This window comes from Nyctereutes procyonoides, unplaced genomic scaffold (assembly GCF_905146905.1).
Source record: "Nyctereutes procyonoides isolate TBG_1078 unplaced genomic scaffold, NYPRO_anot_genome, whole genome shotgun sequence".
NCBI lineage: Eukaryota > Metazoa > Chordata > Mammalia > Carnivora > Canidae > Nyctereutes > Nyctereutes procyonoides.
In genome coordinates, this window is record NW_026575046.1 from 52,818,484 (window position 1) to 52,834,151 (window position 15,668).

Below are 15,668 nucleotides of genomic sequence, written 5' to 3' on the forward strand. Positions count from 1 at the left end.
AGCATTATACCAGATAGACTTGGACTGAATCAGAATGCCAGAGAAACAGACTATTGACCCTCCATCTTGCGGTGGCTCTCAGTGTGCATGTCAGAATCGTTGGAAGCTAGAAGGATATGTGCCGAGGCCCTTTCATGAACCACTGAATCAATGGATGGGGTGCAGGACCTTGGCATACTTCCTCATCTTGATTCCAACAAGTACCCAGGGACAGGAAGGCGAAGGGGGTGTCCTTCAGTCACCCCCTGGACGTAGGCCAATAGCCTCTCCAAGCATCTTTACCTTTCTTCCTGTAAGGTGAATGAAAGAGAGAACTTCAGCTTTTCTGGCACCATCTCCTCACACAGTGTGGCAGTGATGAGCCTGGTGCCTGAGGAGAAAGCCACTTGGTGTAAAGAGCCTACCCTGCTCTGTCCACTCATGAGGGTGAGCTAGAGGAGGGAGGTCAGAGAAGGATGTGATTGTCCTGGAATCCAGCAGGACATGGGCACCCTAGGGCTCTGAAGGCAAGGAGGCATTATCCTGCACAGTGCACATCTTCCCATGCTCATCCAGGAAAGGAAAACAGATAGTTTTACAAGGTGCTACTTATCAATGCAATCTTTTTTTCAATGCAGTCTTGATAGCTTATTGTTAAAAACCTGTTAATATTGATAGTATTAACATTCTCTGAACATTTTCAGAGTAAATATACTCCCCTCAGACTGAAAAGAGATACCTCTGAAGGCAAAGCAGGATTTAAAGCCTAAATTCAAACGTTGAACATGCTTTGAGCATTTCCTTGTGATGAGCACTGATTCATACACACCTTGTTTAATCTGTATCAGAATTCTACAGGATAGCTACCAATACTAAACCCTTCTTAGAAATGAGAAAACTGAGCCCTACAGAAGTTCGATAATCTTGTCCTAGTCTACACTATTGCCAAAAACTTGGGCCCTGGTAGCCTTATTGTGGGATACAGTTTTCATTGTCCTGTAGTCCAGTTGCTTTTCCTGGGTCCTCTTCCCCCTCTTTCTCATTCTGTCACCTGCTTCCACACAGACTAGAAGTTAGTAAATCATCCTCTGTGACAGTAACATGGGCACCAGATTCCTTAGGCTTCTACAGACCAATCCTGTTAGCATGGCAAGACAGCACTAAGCGAAGGCAAAATGAGTTTGTTTCATAGAGAAGTTACTTGTATGTATATTTATCTTGATTTGAGCCCAACTCAGAACATCATTGGTAAAACCTGTCGCCCTTCCTCTCTGTAGTTTGAGGAAGTGTGAAGTGTGGGATCCAAGGCAAAGAACTCTCAGAACTATGATTCTTTTCATGTCTTCTGTGGAAACAGTTCTAGTTACTCTAAAAGGGTTTCATGCACATTTGTGCCATGGAAATTGGGAGGTGTGAGGTAACTCTTTTGGTTGTGGGCACTGGTGTTTGCTTACCCATCCCCAGCCTCTCTCCTCAAAATCCTGCTCCTAAATCCCAGATCACGCTGTTTAAAGGCGAACTCTTGGCTATAAAGCAAGTAGCTGACTCCCTTTGTTGGAAAGCTGGTAAGAAATTAGGATGGCAGCCAGAACCCTGACCTTCTCCCTGATGCAGCCATCTTGATAATCTGGTCCAGGTTCTCCAGCAGTCTGCAGAACAAAAGAGGAAATGATGCACCTATCAAATCTTCAGAGAATGGAAATGCTGTTGGGTTTGTTTCCCTTCTCTTCTGTAGCCCTCCTCCTCTTCTGTTTCAGCCTACACAAAGTTGCCATGACCAATAAAATACAACTTTCCTGAAACACTGTGTAAATGAGATTCATAGGAACAAATGTATCTTTTCTGTAAATACATTCGAATTCCTCATTTGTCTGAAGTTTCCAAGAAAAGTCTTGTAAAATCTCCAGTCAGAGAGCGGTTCTCTGCAAAATACCCACATGTCTGGACTTGAGGAGGCTGGTCTTCAAGAAGCAGAAGGGACCAACTGCCCGAAGCTCATCAAAAAGCGCTCTTGTGGCCCTTCTGCAGGGCAGAAATCCCCTCATCACAACCAGCTCCATTACACAGTGAAATTACGAATTATAGTCTAATTGCCTGAAATTACAGCCACCCAGTGAACACTGCTGCGCATTGTAAGTGGAACAGACTCCTCCTTCTCTGGCTTGTGACAGTGTTTCTAATCCTGCTCAGGACTCCCAGGCCACCTGTCATTCCTGCATGTCACTCGCCTGTGAACCACATGCACAGATGACTTTATCAACAAGCACAGTTGTCTTGTCTGCATTCCTCCAGCTATCCTGGGAGATGGAAGTGTCCAGGAGCTGACCTGTCTTACACTTGTCCTAGCCTCACTTCTCCCCCACTTTGGAAGCCCTACTCGGTGCCCGCACCGCTGGATGTTTGTCTTTGCCAGCTCCAGTACCAGGTTCTTCGTCACCAGCATCTCGCTGTCTGGCTACCATAATCTCTTAGGCTCCTGATCTTTCATCTTTGTATTTACTTTTTTTCATTTGTTGGCTTTTATTTAGCCTGCAAGGGCAGAGAGATAAGCTAATTATGTTCCTCTATTAAAAGCACACTCACTGATCCGTGAAAGGTCTTTTGCTTAATTTATTTATTCCTTTTATATCCCCTTCCCTTTTCCTATTTTGTATATGTCTTCATACATAGTGTTTTATGCCTTGTTTTTAATTTACATAAATGTGCTGTAGACTCCTTTCTCCCCCTCGGCACTCTGGGTCTCTCCATCTTTTTTTTTTTTTTTGTATATATTTTTATTGGAATTTGATTTGCCAACATATAGCATAACACCCAGTGCTCATCCCATCAAGTGCCCCCCTCAGTGTCCGTCACCCAGTCACCCAACCCCCTGCCCACTTCCCCTTCCACCACCCCTTGTTCATTTCCCAGAGTTAGGTGTCTCATGTTCTGTCACCCTCACTGATATTTCCCAATCATTTTCTCTCCTTTCCTCTTTATTCCCTTTCACTATTTTTTATATTCCCCAAATGAATGAGGCCATATAATGTTTGTCCTCCTCTGATGCAGGGTCTGTCCATCTTGTTGTGTATCCCATCCCGCTGACATGCCAGCAGCTGTCTTGTATTCTGTACAGTTGCCCGCCCTGTGGACTGTGCTAGCAACAAGACTTCCCACCACCACGGACAGCGGTGCAGCACACAAACCCTTGCACATGCCCCTCGCACCTGGGTGGGACTCTCTCTGCAATACTTGTCCAGCAGTAAGGTTGCAGCATCCTGGGTCTGCGTATTCCTACTCAGACAAGCCTTACAAGGCAGTTTTGCAGAACGGCTTGCCAGTCCCCGCACTCACAGGCAGCATGGGAAGGTTCCTTCTGCCCCTACTTCCATGCCAGTTTTTGTGCTTACCTCCATCTCTTTCATAGGGTTCTTTTCCTGGGTTGAATTGCCTTGTTACTGAAAGCATATATCCTGCCTGTTTTTGTCTCCTGATTTCTTATTAAGTCCTTCCAGTAAAGGTCTACATAGGACAAATTCTTAATCTTTGAGAACATCTTTGTTTTTGTCCATGCCCTTGATGATGACTGCATAGCTTTCTATTGCTGCTGTAACAATTTGCCATAAATGGTGCCATAAATTGGTTTCAAATAACACGGATTTAGTACTTTACAGTCCTGAAGACTAGAAGTCTGAAATGCATCTCTCTCATTGACCTCAGAGTTTTGTCAAGGCTGCATTCCTTCCTGGGACTCTGGAGGATAATCAACTTCCTGCCTCTTGCAGCTTCCAGAGGCAGCCAGCATTCCTTGACTCGTGCCCCTTCCTTCAGCTTCCAAGCCGGCAGCAGAGCATCTTCAGACTTCTCTAACTTTGGCACCCCTGCTTCTTTCTTTAAAGGATACTTCCAGTTGCTTGGTCCACCAGATAATCAGGGGTAATCTTCTCATCTCAAGATTCTTAATCATTCTAGCAAATTCCCTTTTGCCATGGAAAGTCACATACTCCCAGCTTTCTAAGGCTATGATGTAGACCTCTTTGGAGACCGTTCTTTGGCCTACCACAGTAGTCTAGCTACGTATTATATTTTCAGGTGATAGTTTTTAGTTCTTTGAGGGTTTTTTTCTTTTATAATATTCAGATGGTAATGAATCTGACACTGTGTCAGAGATGGTTCAAAGTGCTGGCAACCCAGTAGTGAATGAAACAGACCAACACTCTTGCCCTTAGAACCTAACATGGCTGTGCCTCCCACCAGCTTTAAAGATTCTCTCTTTATCCCTTTTTCCACTTACGTTTGCCTTTTGCTACATATGCAATTATGTTTTTTCCCCCTTTTCCAAGTAGCTTTAGCTGCATAACAAACCATCCTAAACTTGAAAGACCTATAACAATGATTTGTCACTGTCTGCATGGTTCTCAGGAACCATGCAGTTCAGTTGGCAGTCCTTGCTTAGGCTCAGATGTGGTTATAGTCAGATGGTGGCCTGGGCCAGCGTCATCTTGAAGTCTTCCTTACTCGTATGTCTGGGGCCTAAGCAGGAACTATTGGTCAGAATACCTGCAAGCATCCTCTCCAAGTGGACCGGGCTTCCTCACAGTGGAGTGGCTGGCTTATAAGAGTCAGCATCCCTAAAGGGAGCGGGCAAAACTGATTGTCCCCTTTTAATCTAGCCTCAGAAATTCTTTGGTATTGCTTCCACTACATTCTGTTTATTAGAAGCAGTTCCTCAGGCCAGGTGCAGGCAAGGGGAGGGGACTCAGACTCTACCACTCAATGGAGGGAATATCAAAGAATTTGCAGGCGTGTCTAGAGACTGCCACACCTGGTTAGAACCCAGTGTTAGAACTCAGGTGTGCCTCCACAGCTGGAAAACACATTTATTTTCTTTTCAGACACTGTTTCTCTGTCATTTCTTGTGCGCTCTGCCTCTGGAACTACTTTAAAAGTATGTTGGGGCCTTGGTGGGTCATTTGTGAGCCCAGGGACACATGGCTATTTTGTATCTCTTCAGTTCCCTGTGCTGCATTCTGAATTAATTTCTCTGTATTATGTTCCAGTCACTAATACTGTTTTCAATTTTATCCACTTGAGAGTTTAACTGGTACATTGATTTTGCTTCATTGGCTACATTTTCTACTGGCTTTTTTCATCTACCTATTCTTGTTTGGTACCTGCCTGTTTTTGCTTCCTGATTTTTTTATATTTTATAGAAATTACTCCTTTTTTAGGAACACCTCACTGGCTCAGTTGGAAGAGCATGCAACTCTTGATCTAGCGGCCATGCGTTTAGGCCCCACAGGGGGTGTAGAGATCACTGAAGTAAATAAAAAACTTTAAAAAGAGAAATTAATATTTTTATCTTTCAAAGGACCCTAAACAGATTGGTTGTGACCTAGTTCAGTGTTTGCTTTATTTTCATTTCTTCTCTCATGTCTTCCTCGCATGCTTTAGATTGCTGCCTCTCCTGTGTCATCAGTCCTTCTCCACAATCATTCCTCCATGTCCAGCAGCTTCTAGACACGAAAGCCTCACTCTCCTCTTCCCCCAGTGATCCTGGGTGGTTTACAAATTAAGTCTCTGAGGCAGTGACCAGCTGGCAAAATCCAGACCAATTTTCACTCCTAATTTCTTTTCTTTTCTTTTTTTTTCTTTTTAAGATTTTATTTATTGGGATGCCTGGGTGGCTCAGCGGTTGATCGTCTGCCTTTGGCTCAGGGCATGATCCCGGAGTCCCGGGATCAAATCCCATGTTAGAGTCCTTGCAGGGAGCCTGCTTCTCCCTCTGCCTCTCTCTGTGTCTCTAATGAATGAATAAATAAAATCTTTAAAAAATAAAAAAAGAAAGAACCAGAGACATAGGCAGAGGGAAAAGGAGGTTCCTGTGGAGAGCCCAATGTGGGGTTCAATTCTAGGACCCAGGATCATGCTCTGAGCCAAGGGCTCAATCACTGAGCCACCCAGGCACCCCTCACACACTAAGGTCCCCTAAGATTGGGGACCTGCAATACACAGATTACTGTAGATTTGGGCTCAGCCAGTACCCAAATGTGTCCTGGGTGTGGGATTTTGGCTTCTGATTGTTGACCCCTAGGCACAGTTCTAGGGCTTCTTTCCGGTTTCTCCGGCAGCACACTTAGTGCTAGTGCACTTGTCATAGAGGGCGGGACAGTAAGGTTCAGGCTTATAGAGGAGGATCAGTGCAGACAGCCTGACTCGCAGGGCCCCCTTTCTGCCCCAGCTGGCCCCACACACTATGCCCTGCTCTCAATTCCCAGGGCTGCTGCAGCACCACCTCCCTCCTAACCTTGGCTTCATTTTCCACTTTGTTTCTGGCACCTGGAGATTTCACTACCTTTCTTTTAACCTTGGCGGTGAATTTCTTTCTCATTGTTCCTCTTTCATGCAACATTTCTATGCGTTCTTAGAAGGTGGAGTACCTGTTTACTTTAGCAGAGGCTGTCATATGCTGGGAATTGTCATTTGTTCTGTATACAGACAGTTATTTCTCCTGTTTTCAGCCTACTTCTCATTCTTGTCCTTCGTATACCTGCCAGAGCTGAATTGAAGCCCTGCCAGCCTTCTCTGGAGTTGACAGGCTGCCTCCCCTTGTGTATTTGATAAAATTTGTCTTTTCCATTCTGTTCCTTCCATCAGTACTCTTCCTTCCACTTTGCATTTACAGAACGTGCCCAAATCTTTCTGCTAATGCCCTAAGCATGTACTTTTCATGTTAGCTTTTAATCCGTTTTTTAGTCTTTAGTGTCATTTTCATGAGGTCTCCAGAGTTTGAAGAAAACAATGCATTTACTCAACCTACTGTCCTGAATGAAAGAGCTCAGCTGAGTTCTCAGTGCTGCTGTGTAAGCTTTTTTTTTTTTTTCTTCCTTTTTGGTTCTCATTCAGCTTCCTTCCTCATCTCTGACATCTATTTCCTCCCTCACTCCTAGCAGAGGACCTTAGCTCTTTGCTCAGAGAGAAACCATCAGATGGGAGTCATTCTGTTACCCAACCTCCCTTTCCCATCTGCAAACTCACCTTTCTTGTTGCCTATCTTCACCTCTTTCTCCTTCTCTCCTGGAGCAAAATCTCATTTGTCCTCTGTTTATCTTTCAATTTGCCTCACTCTGTATGGGCTCTGCTGTCATCCCCACTGCCCTGCCTCTTCCCTGGGCAGCCTTATTCACATGCAAAATTCCTAAACTTCATGCCCAGTTCTGATCTCCTTCTCTTAGGTTATATTTCTAACTGTTGACTGAATATCCTCACTCACCTGCCCCATGGTTTTCTCAAATTCAGCATGTCTGAAGCTAACATCTCTATTTCTGTATGGAAAATCTTCTTCCCTTTTCCCCATTGTGCTGAGTAGTGACCTGATTCATTGAATTACCCAGCCATGAGTTTGAGTTGTTTTAACTTCCTTGAATAGTTCTAGAACTGCACTGAACCATACAGTAGCTACTGACCACATGTAACTTATATTTGGCTTATATTCTATTTTTGCTTATGTTCTATTTATATGTGAATTCAATGGGCTAAAACAGAATACAATTAAAAATTCAGTTCCTTGGGTCTAGTAGGCACCTTGCAAATTCTCGGTAGACATGTTTGGCTAGTGCAGCTGTAGAACATCATCATCATTACCGGAAGTTGGGCAACGCTCCTTTAGGGTGTGTTTTGCTGTTTTTGCTCCCATTTCTCTGTGTTTGAGCCTCATCTTTCTTTTGAACAGCGCTTGACTCGCCCCCTTCTTCTTGCTCATTTCAGTTCATTCTCTTTTCTAATCAAATGAATTTTTATAAGACCCTTTCTCCCTTTGAGAGCCATTAAGGTATAAACGAGACATGCAGCGTTCTGGCATTTTAGGCTCATTTCCTTACTCGGACCTTTCAGAGTTCTCCCTGCCTGGCTCCACCCTGCCTATGTTGTTGTCTCTTCCTTTTTATTTGCTTGGTGAACTTGACCTCCAAGATTGAATCCCAGTGTTTCCTACTATGGCGAGGCAGAGGCAGTGTTTCTTTTATACTTTGAAGCTCCTATTGCTAACCCTTTTCAGAGTCCATTCATGTTGTAATGTTTGGCTAGACTTCAAGCCCCTAAAAAAATAAATCTTACCTTCATACTCTCATTTTTCCAATATATGCAACAGATTGACTCCTTTTCTCTTGAGAGAGAGAGAGAGCGTGCGTGCTGGCATGAGCCTGTGTAAATAAATGAGTGGGGGTGGGAGGGAAAGAGGGAGAGGGAGAGAATCTTAAGTAGGCTCCAGGTTCAGTGTGGAGGCCAACGTGGGACTCAGTCTCACAACCCTGAGGTCACAACAGCTGAAATCAAGAGTCGGACACTTAACCGACTGAGCCACCCAGGAGCCTCTATAATAGATTGCCTTCTTTTCTGGGCATCTAGATGAGTACTGGCTATGTACTCACTTTAGGAGAAATTAGAAAATGGCCACTCAAATCATGTTCTGTGTTCTATTGCTGAACTCCAATTGAGAAAGCCTGGAAAGGATGATGAATGACTTTCTTATAAGTATTGATTCCTAGTTTAGGGTAGCGGTGATTCCCAGCTACCCCATGACTCCAAACCACATGTTTTGTAGAGATAAACATATTTTCTTTAATAAAATATTTCCAGTGAAGGATGAGCATATTATTTAACTACCCCAAACTCAGTGGCTTAAAACAACAGAGATTTTTTTCTCATAGTTCTGGAGTCCACGCAACCAAGGTGTTGGAGGGCTGTGCTTCCTCCAAGGGCTCTTGACTTTCCAGGTTCTGGTAGGTCCTGGAGTTCTTTGACTTGAGGCGAATCTCAGCCTCCATCTTTACTTGGCCTTCTTCTCTGTGTCTCTGTATCTCCCCCCATACCCCAAGTAATCTCTGCGCCCAACGTGGGGTCCAAACTCAGAACCCCAAGAGTCACACACTCCACCAACCAAGCCAGCCAAGCGCCCCATGTACCTCTGTGCCTTAAATTTCCCTCTCCTTTTTCTTTTAAGGATACCAGTCATTAGATTTAGGACACACCCTAAATCCAGGATGATCTCATCCTGAGATTCTTTTTTTTTTTTTTAAAGATTTATTTGTTTATTCATGAGAGACACACAGAGAAAGGCAGAGACAGAGGCAGAGGGAGAAGCAGGCTCCATGCAGGGAGCCTGATGTGGGACTCAATCCTGGGTCTCCAGGATCACACCCTGGGCTGAAGGCGACACTAAACCGCTGAACCACCTGGGCTGCCGAACATCCTGAGATTCTTAATTATATCTACAAGGATCATATTCCAAAATGAGGTCACATTCATAGATACTGCAAGCTTAAAAATTGAACCTGTCTTTGGTGGGAGCAGGGGAGGGGCATGACACAACCTATAAGAGCAGGTAAGGATGGGAATGAGGACAACCATAGCTGTGTCTCTCCCTTCTCAGGAGAAGCTGTGACTCTCAGCTTCGCCTAAGCTGAGTCAGCAAATTGGTTTTAGCCTTCATTTCTGTGCGTTTATTCATTTAAATTCATTAAGACCCCCACCTCCAAATCAAGACAAGTGAGAAAGCTATTTAATCCAGTTGGCTGTCTATCTTTATGACAGGCTCACTCCACTCCCTTCAGCTGGATTTTTTTTTCACTGCCTAACAATTATCATTAAATGATAAAGCGCAGACCAACAATAAACATGTTTAACATTCCTTAGTTTTCAAAGACATTCTGTAGGTCTAACACTTTTAAAATGAAAATGCATACTTAGATTTAGAAATTGTTTTAGGCACACACACCTCTGTTTAAACAAGCCATGGAAACATAGAAAGAAAGAATATTAGATACCTTTTCTGTTTTTATTTTTTCAGTGCCATCTTAATTTTCCACAGTGGACATGTTTTACTTGAGTGATTCGAAGAAGAAACTTTTTTTCAGTAACACGGGTAATTTTAAGACAATTTTTATAAATTGCCCAGGACAGTTTATATATATATTTTAAAGTAAGGTGAGTGGGCCAATTGGTATTCTAGGAACAGACCATGGATTGTTTTGTGAAGGTTTCAGATGCTCTTTAGATTTTGGAGCAGTGTTAATGTTAATTATTCAGGACCTCATCAGACTTTCCCAGCGGTGGCAATGGAAATCCGTGGTCTCCGTCCGGGAGGTTTCCCAGGTGCCAGGAAGCTGGCTGGATGAAAAGCAGGCCCCTGCTTTGCCATGTGACCTAACAAGGCGCCCACATTGTGCCTCTTCCTGATTTGTTGGGGACCAGTCCAGAATAAGCCCTGTCATCTCTCACCAGCAATACCATTTAGCTTCAACAAGATGTGTTTTTCTAGTCTTTATTTTTATTTTATTTTATATTTTATTTATATTTATTTTATATTTATATTTATATATATATATAAAAATATAATTATATTTATATATATTATATATTTATATTTATATTATTATATTATATATATTTATATATTAAATATATATTTAAATAAATATATATTTATAGATTTATTTTATTTTATTTTATTTTGAGGTCTGCCTTTTGTTTGGTGTGCTCTGAGGACGACCCGCATTTCCATCAGCCCCCATTACTGGAAGCCATAGCCTAGAGTGAGGCACTTTGTAGCTGTTACACTATTGAATACAATTTGCTCCAAGGGAAATTTTCCTCTTTTGGCTTCTAATATATTGACGAATTTTTGAAATTTCAATTACTTATGGTTCCCAATTTAGCAGGATGGAGACATCCAAGATACTTAATATGAGAAACTTTCCAGTCGCTTTTAGAGAAGGGTTTGTTGTCAAGGATGCAGCTCCCTTCCTCCTGTCTCTGAGACTGAAGTGCTGTGTGGTCCTAAGAGTCCCTTAAGACTCAAGGTGTAAGCCCCCACCTGGGAGCATCTGCAGATCCTGGGAGCCTATTACATATGCAGATTCCACCTACTAAATCAGAATCCCTAGGGGTGGGGCCCTGGGCTCTGTGTTTTAACAAGCCTCCTGGACATTCTGGTGCACTGACAAGTTTGGAAAGCCTTGACTTAGAGGTCCTGGTGCTAATTCTTCCCAGCAGAACCAAGTGCCTATTTGTAAGGACCCTTGGGTGCTGTAATCAGTTTACCCTTCAAGGTACACATTGTTCCTGATGCTAAAACTGCAATCCAGGTCATCAGACCAGTTTCTAACAATTATTTTTACTTGCTTGGAGCACTTCTCACTTTGAAAATCACTGAGCCATAACCACAAAGAAGAGAGTTTGGATATTTAAATTCTGTGCAGGGAATTGTGTGTTCTAAATGTAATTCGAAGGACCCTGTATTGCTCTTCTATATGGAAAGACTGTTTAGATGTTCCTTCCCACTGTCCCCCAGATAATCCCTTCTTGAAGTCTCTTGGGGGAGAAAACAACAGGTGCATCTATGTCTTCTCCTTAGCCTCCCCTCCTTCCAGTGCATGTGGCTCTTCTATACCATGCAGTTCTTCAAGTACAGCATATCACCCTGATGCCTGTGCTCTTGTGCAAGCTGTTCTCCATCCCAGCTTACTCCTACCCCCATCAGAGCCGGCCCCTACTCATCTCATCTACTGTGACTTGGCCACTTGCAAGACTATTCAAGCACCATCCCCTCCTTCCCTGTCAACTTTCGATGAAGGCACATTTCCCCCCTTGTCTGCTTCCTACAATACCCTAGGCAGATATTTACAGCACTAATGTGCACTTGCATTGAAATTATTTGTTCTCTTTTCCTCTGAGCTTTGAGTTCCAGGAGAGTGGCAATTTTAATCCCAGGTTCTCCATCTGCATTGCCCAAGACATTCAAGCCCATGAGGTAGAATGAATAAACATTTCTTAAAGATGGTCCTGCCATCTCTGCTGGAAGCTTTCAAAGCCTTAGAAAACATTTTTAGATAATATTTGCAAAGAACAGTTGATGGCCAGCCGGTGGTAGGTCAAACTTCTCTGTGGACTCAACCAAGTGAGGTTTTCAGTGAAGCTGATCTCTTAATGGAAATGAAAACCCAGCCATCCAGCCATCTGTTATTTTGCCCTTTGGCCAGGGAAGCCACCAACTCTGTCTAAAGGCATTATTATTTCAGGTTCGAGAGCTTCAAACACGACTACAGAGCGTGCAGGCCACAGGGCCCTCTAGCCCTGGCCGCCTCACTTCCGCCAACCGCCCAGTTAACCCCAGTACCGGGGAGCTGAGCACGAGCAGCAGCAGCAATGACATTCCCATTGCCAAGGTGAGCTCCAGGGGCGGGCGGGAACCCTGCTCTTTTATCTGGAATCAGCACCAGCTTCTACCATGCATTGCTGCTGTACAGTCATGTGAAGAGCTCATAGGGCCCCAAGGGGCATCCCTTGTACTCCAAAGGCCTCCTATGCTGGGGCTGCAGGGAGGAATAAACCACTGGTAGTTTTAAGTCTCTCTCAGCTGTGACCTGGATGCCAACTCTCATTAATGAGCCAGGAGGAGCAGGTCATAGCTGACAAGTCATTATGGAAAATGCAATATTTTGTGAGATTCTACAATAGTAAGGGGTGGATGGATAGTTGCTCCTGAGGGCCGAGTTTCAGCCCAGAAAGGGACCCTGAGTAAATGAATCAGTGATCTCCCTTCTCATAGCACCAATAGCCCTACTTGCAGAAAAATAGATTCTGGTAGGTAGGCCGTGGCAGAGAAGCAGCCCCATCGCTGCTCATAGGTTGAGTCTAATCCAGAAGGAGTATTCAAATGACACATGTGCTTTTCCCTGGTAGTCTACCAGTCTCCACAAGAAGATTTGTTCTCAACCATCAAGTTGAATAAGTGAGGTCAAACCCTTGCTTTTCAACCAGAAGTGATCCTGTCCCCCCGAGGGATATTTAGCAATATCTGGAGACATTTCTGATGGTCACAACTAGAGTGCTATTGGCATCTTGTGGCTAGGAACCTGGGATGCCACTAGCCATCCTACAGTGCACAGAATAGCCCTCTACAACGGAGATTATCCAACCCAAGATGTCACTAGTGCTGAGGTTGGGAAACCATGGGTTAAGCAGATGGTGGAAAAATTGGACAAGTGAGTTATTTTTAGGAAAATGATTAATCAGTTTAGTTGCCATGGCTAAACAGTAGCCCTGTATAAGTGCAGTCTTGACAGTTTATCTGGAAAGTGATATGTCATTTTTTGATAATTTTTTGTTTTTCAAGATTGCTGAGAGGGTGAAGCTATCGAAGACCAGGTCTGAGTCTTCATCATCGGATCGGCCGGTCCTAGGATCAGAAATCAGTAGTATAGGGGTGAGTGTTCACAAGAAACAAGGCAAGAAAGTAAGTGCCCAGTAGAGCTACACAGACAGCAGCTTGTAGATGACAGAACTTCCCAAGTTCACCTCCTGTAAACCAGTTAATTATAAAATAAATTATACCCCATTTCCTTCCAGAGGATCAGATAAAAGAGTACCATGGTTTCTTCATCAGGGAACCACTTCTTCAGCTATGAAGTTTCTCTTTTTCTCTACCTGGAAACTTTCAGAAAGAAATGACTTATGTCTAGTTGCTGGTAATACAGATAAAAGTCTTAAAGTACCTGCTTATATCCCAGAGACCGAGTGGGTCAGGGAGCTCTGAAAGAATTTGACTTTTTGCATATGCCTCTTAAAAGGGAATGTACTCTTCACTGAGGATGAATGCTGCCTTTGAAGTGTAGCCCAATGCTGAGAAATACCAGAACCTTCTCACTTAGTACCAGGGTTTTCCTCTGAAGAGCCTAAAAACCCCTTGGGGCCATAAGAGCTGATGAATGGTAGAAAGGGAATAGTTTTAGTTCCCTAAGGAATATTTTTTTTAGGATTGGGGCTGAGGCTGAGAGTCAGCTATTTGATCCTCAGGGGTGGGGAAAGCCTGAATAGTATTTTTGAAGCCCTAATTTAGAATTTTGCACTGAGAAAAATTGCATGGATCCAGATTCGATGCCAAAGCCAAACTGTGAAAATAAAGGAGCTGGTTGCACTCTTTGGCTGCAGCAAACAGAGAGGCAAGGGCATGGAGGGGCAGGGGGTCAGGAAGGGGAAGGGAGAACAGACTCTGCTCAATATCCCCAAATCTAGGAACTCTAAAGAGGCATGCTCCCCAGGCTGGCTGCCCAGAAACACATGCCTAGAGGATACAGCTGTATTTTGATTCTGTTTATGTGCTATTTTCACAGTAGTTAGCTTTTTTTTTTTTTTTTTTAATTTTTTTATTTATGATAGTCACAGAGAGAGAGAGAGAGAGAGAGAGAGGCAGAGAGAGAAGCAGGCTCCATGCACCAGGAGCCCGACGTGGGACTCGATCCCGGGTCTCCAGGATCGCGCCCTGGGCCAAAGGCAGGCGCCAAACCGCTGCGCCACCCAGGGATCCCCAGTAGTTAGCTTTTTATCATAGAATCATACTACACAGACTGAGAAGGATCAGGGTAACCATTTCCTGGTGCCTGGTTGTCAAGGAATATCGGCTGTAAATTCTTTTGCATGCAAAGCATGCCTGAGGACTGGTCCCTAAAGCGACACTGACTAGAGGGGGATTCATGCTTACCTGTGCAGGTATCCAGCAGTGTGGCGGAACACCTGGCCCACTCTCTTCAGGACTGCTCCAACATCCAGGAAATCTTCCAGACACTCTACTCACATGGATCTGCCATCTCCGAAAGCAAAATTAGAGAGTTTGAGGTGGAAACAGAACGATTGAATAGGTAAGGAGAAATTTTGTAACTTTGAGCGATGGTGTTATAGGGGTGGGGAGCTGCCCTCGTTTCTCTTTCAAAGATCAATTCAAGTTGGCTTATGAATTGTGATATAGAAAGATGCTGTCAGGCTGGTGGGCGGGGAGTTCCCACCTTCTTGTTCATCAGAGGAGCTCTTATGGCAGTCGGGGCTGGCTTCGTGGGCCTTGTGTGACCTGTGTATTCAAACTGACAAGCCTCATGTTTGGAAACATCCACACTTGGCTTTCCTGTTCTACTGTCACCTTTTTAAATTCTTGGGGCACCTGAGTGTCTCAGCTGGTTAAGTGCTTGCCTTATGCTCAGGTCATGATCCTAGGGTCCTGGGATGGAGCCCTGTGTTAGGCTCCCCACTACTGGGGAGCCTACTTCTCCCTTGTCCTCTGCAGCTCTCCCTGCTTGTGCTCTCCGTCTCTCTCTCTCTCTCTCTCTCTCTCTCTCTCAAATAAATGGATAGAACCTTTTAAAAAATAAAAATAAATTCTTAATTTATGAAGCCAGAGTTCCACCTTTTTATTTCGTACTGGCCCTTGCAGATTAGGTGCCAAGTCCTGGGAACAGTTTGTATTGAATAACAAGTAGGTCAGAAAGACAAGCTGGCCTCCAAGCATGCCTGCCTGTGCTGCCAGGAACCACAGAGAGAAGCTCCGGAATATTGAGTCCGCATCCTCCGGGCGCCTGGAACTATCAGGAACCAGCAAAGGCAGTCTTATTGAGGCATTCTGGGGTTGACCAAATATGCTGGTCTAGCCCTCCCTGCTCCCCCAGAGGCTGCCTCATTTCATTTATGCTCTTTGCAAATGTACATAATCCTCAGTCCCTACATTCTATCCTACTTAGTCCTACTTAGGATAACTTTCTAAGTAGGTCTAACTGTCCTGCTTAGAAAGTTTTCCCAGTTTTATGGATTCTTCCCAAATCTCACAACAGAGGTAGTTAAAGTTTATACTTATGCCTCTTGGCAAAGGCTGGTTTATAGGTCAT

The 15,668-nt window shown here is 44.0% G+C and overlaps 1 protein-coding gene across 8 annotated transcripts in view; it reads left to right on the top strand.

Moving 5' to 3' along the window:
* MCC (MCC regulator of WNT signaling pathway) overlaps positions 1–15,668 on the top strand; it is a 324,907-nt gene that overhangs the window by 259,408 nt on the left and 49,831 nt on the right. For all 8 annotated transcript variants that reach the window (XM_055325155.1, XM_055325148.1, XM_055325150.1 and 5 more), the window contains 3 exons: positions 12,036–12,182; positions 13,133–13,222; positions 14,506–14,654. In XM_055325155.1, the coding sequence (XP_055181130.1) occupies positions 12,036–12,182; positions 13,133–13,222; positions 14,506–14,654 (386 nt within the window). The remainder of the gene's footprint in view (positions 1–12,035; positions 12,183–13,132; positions 13,223–14,505; positions 14,655–15,668) is intronic.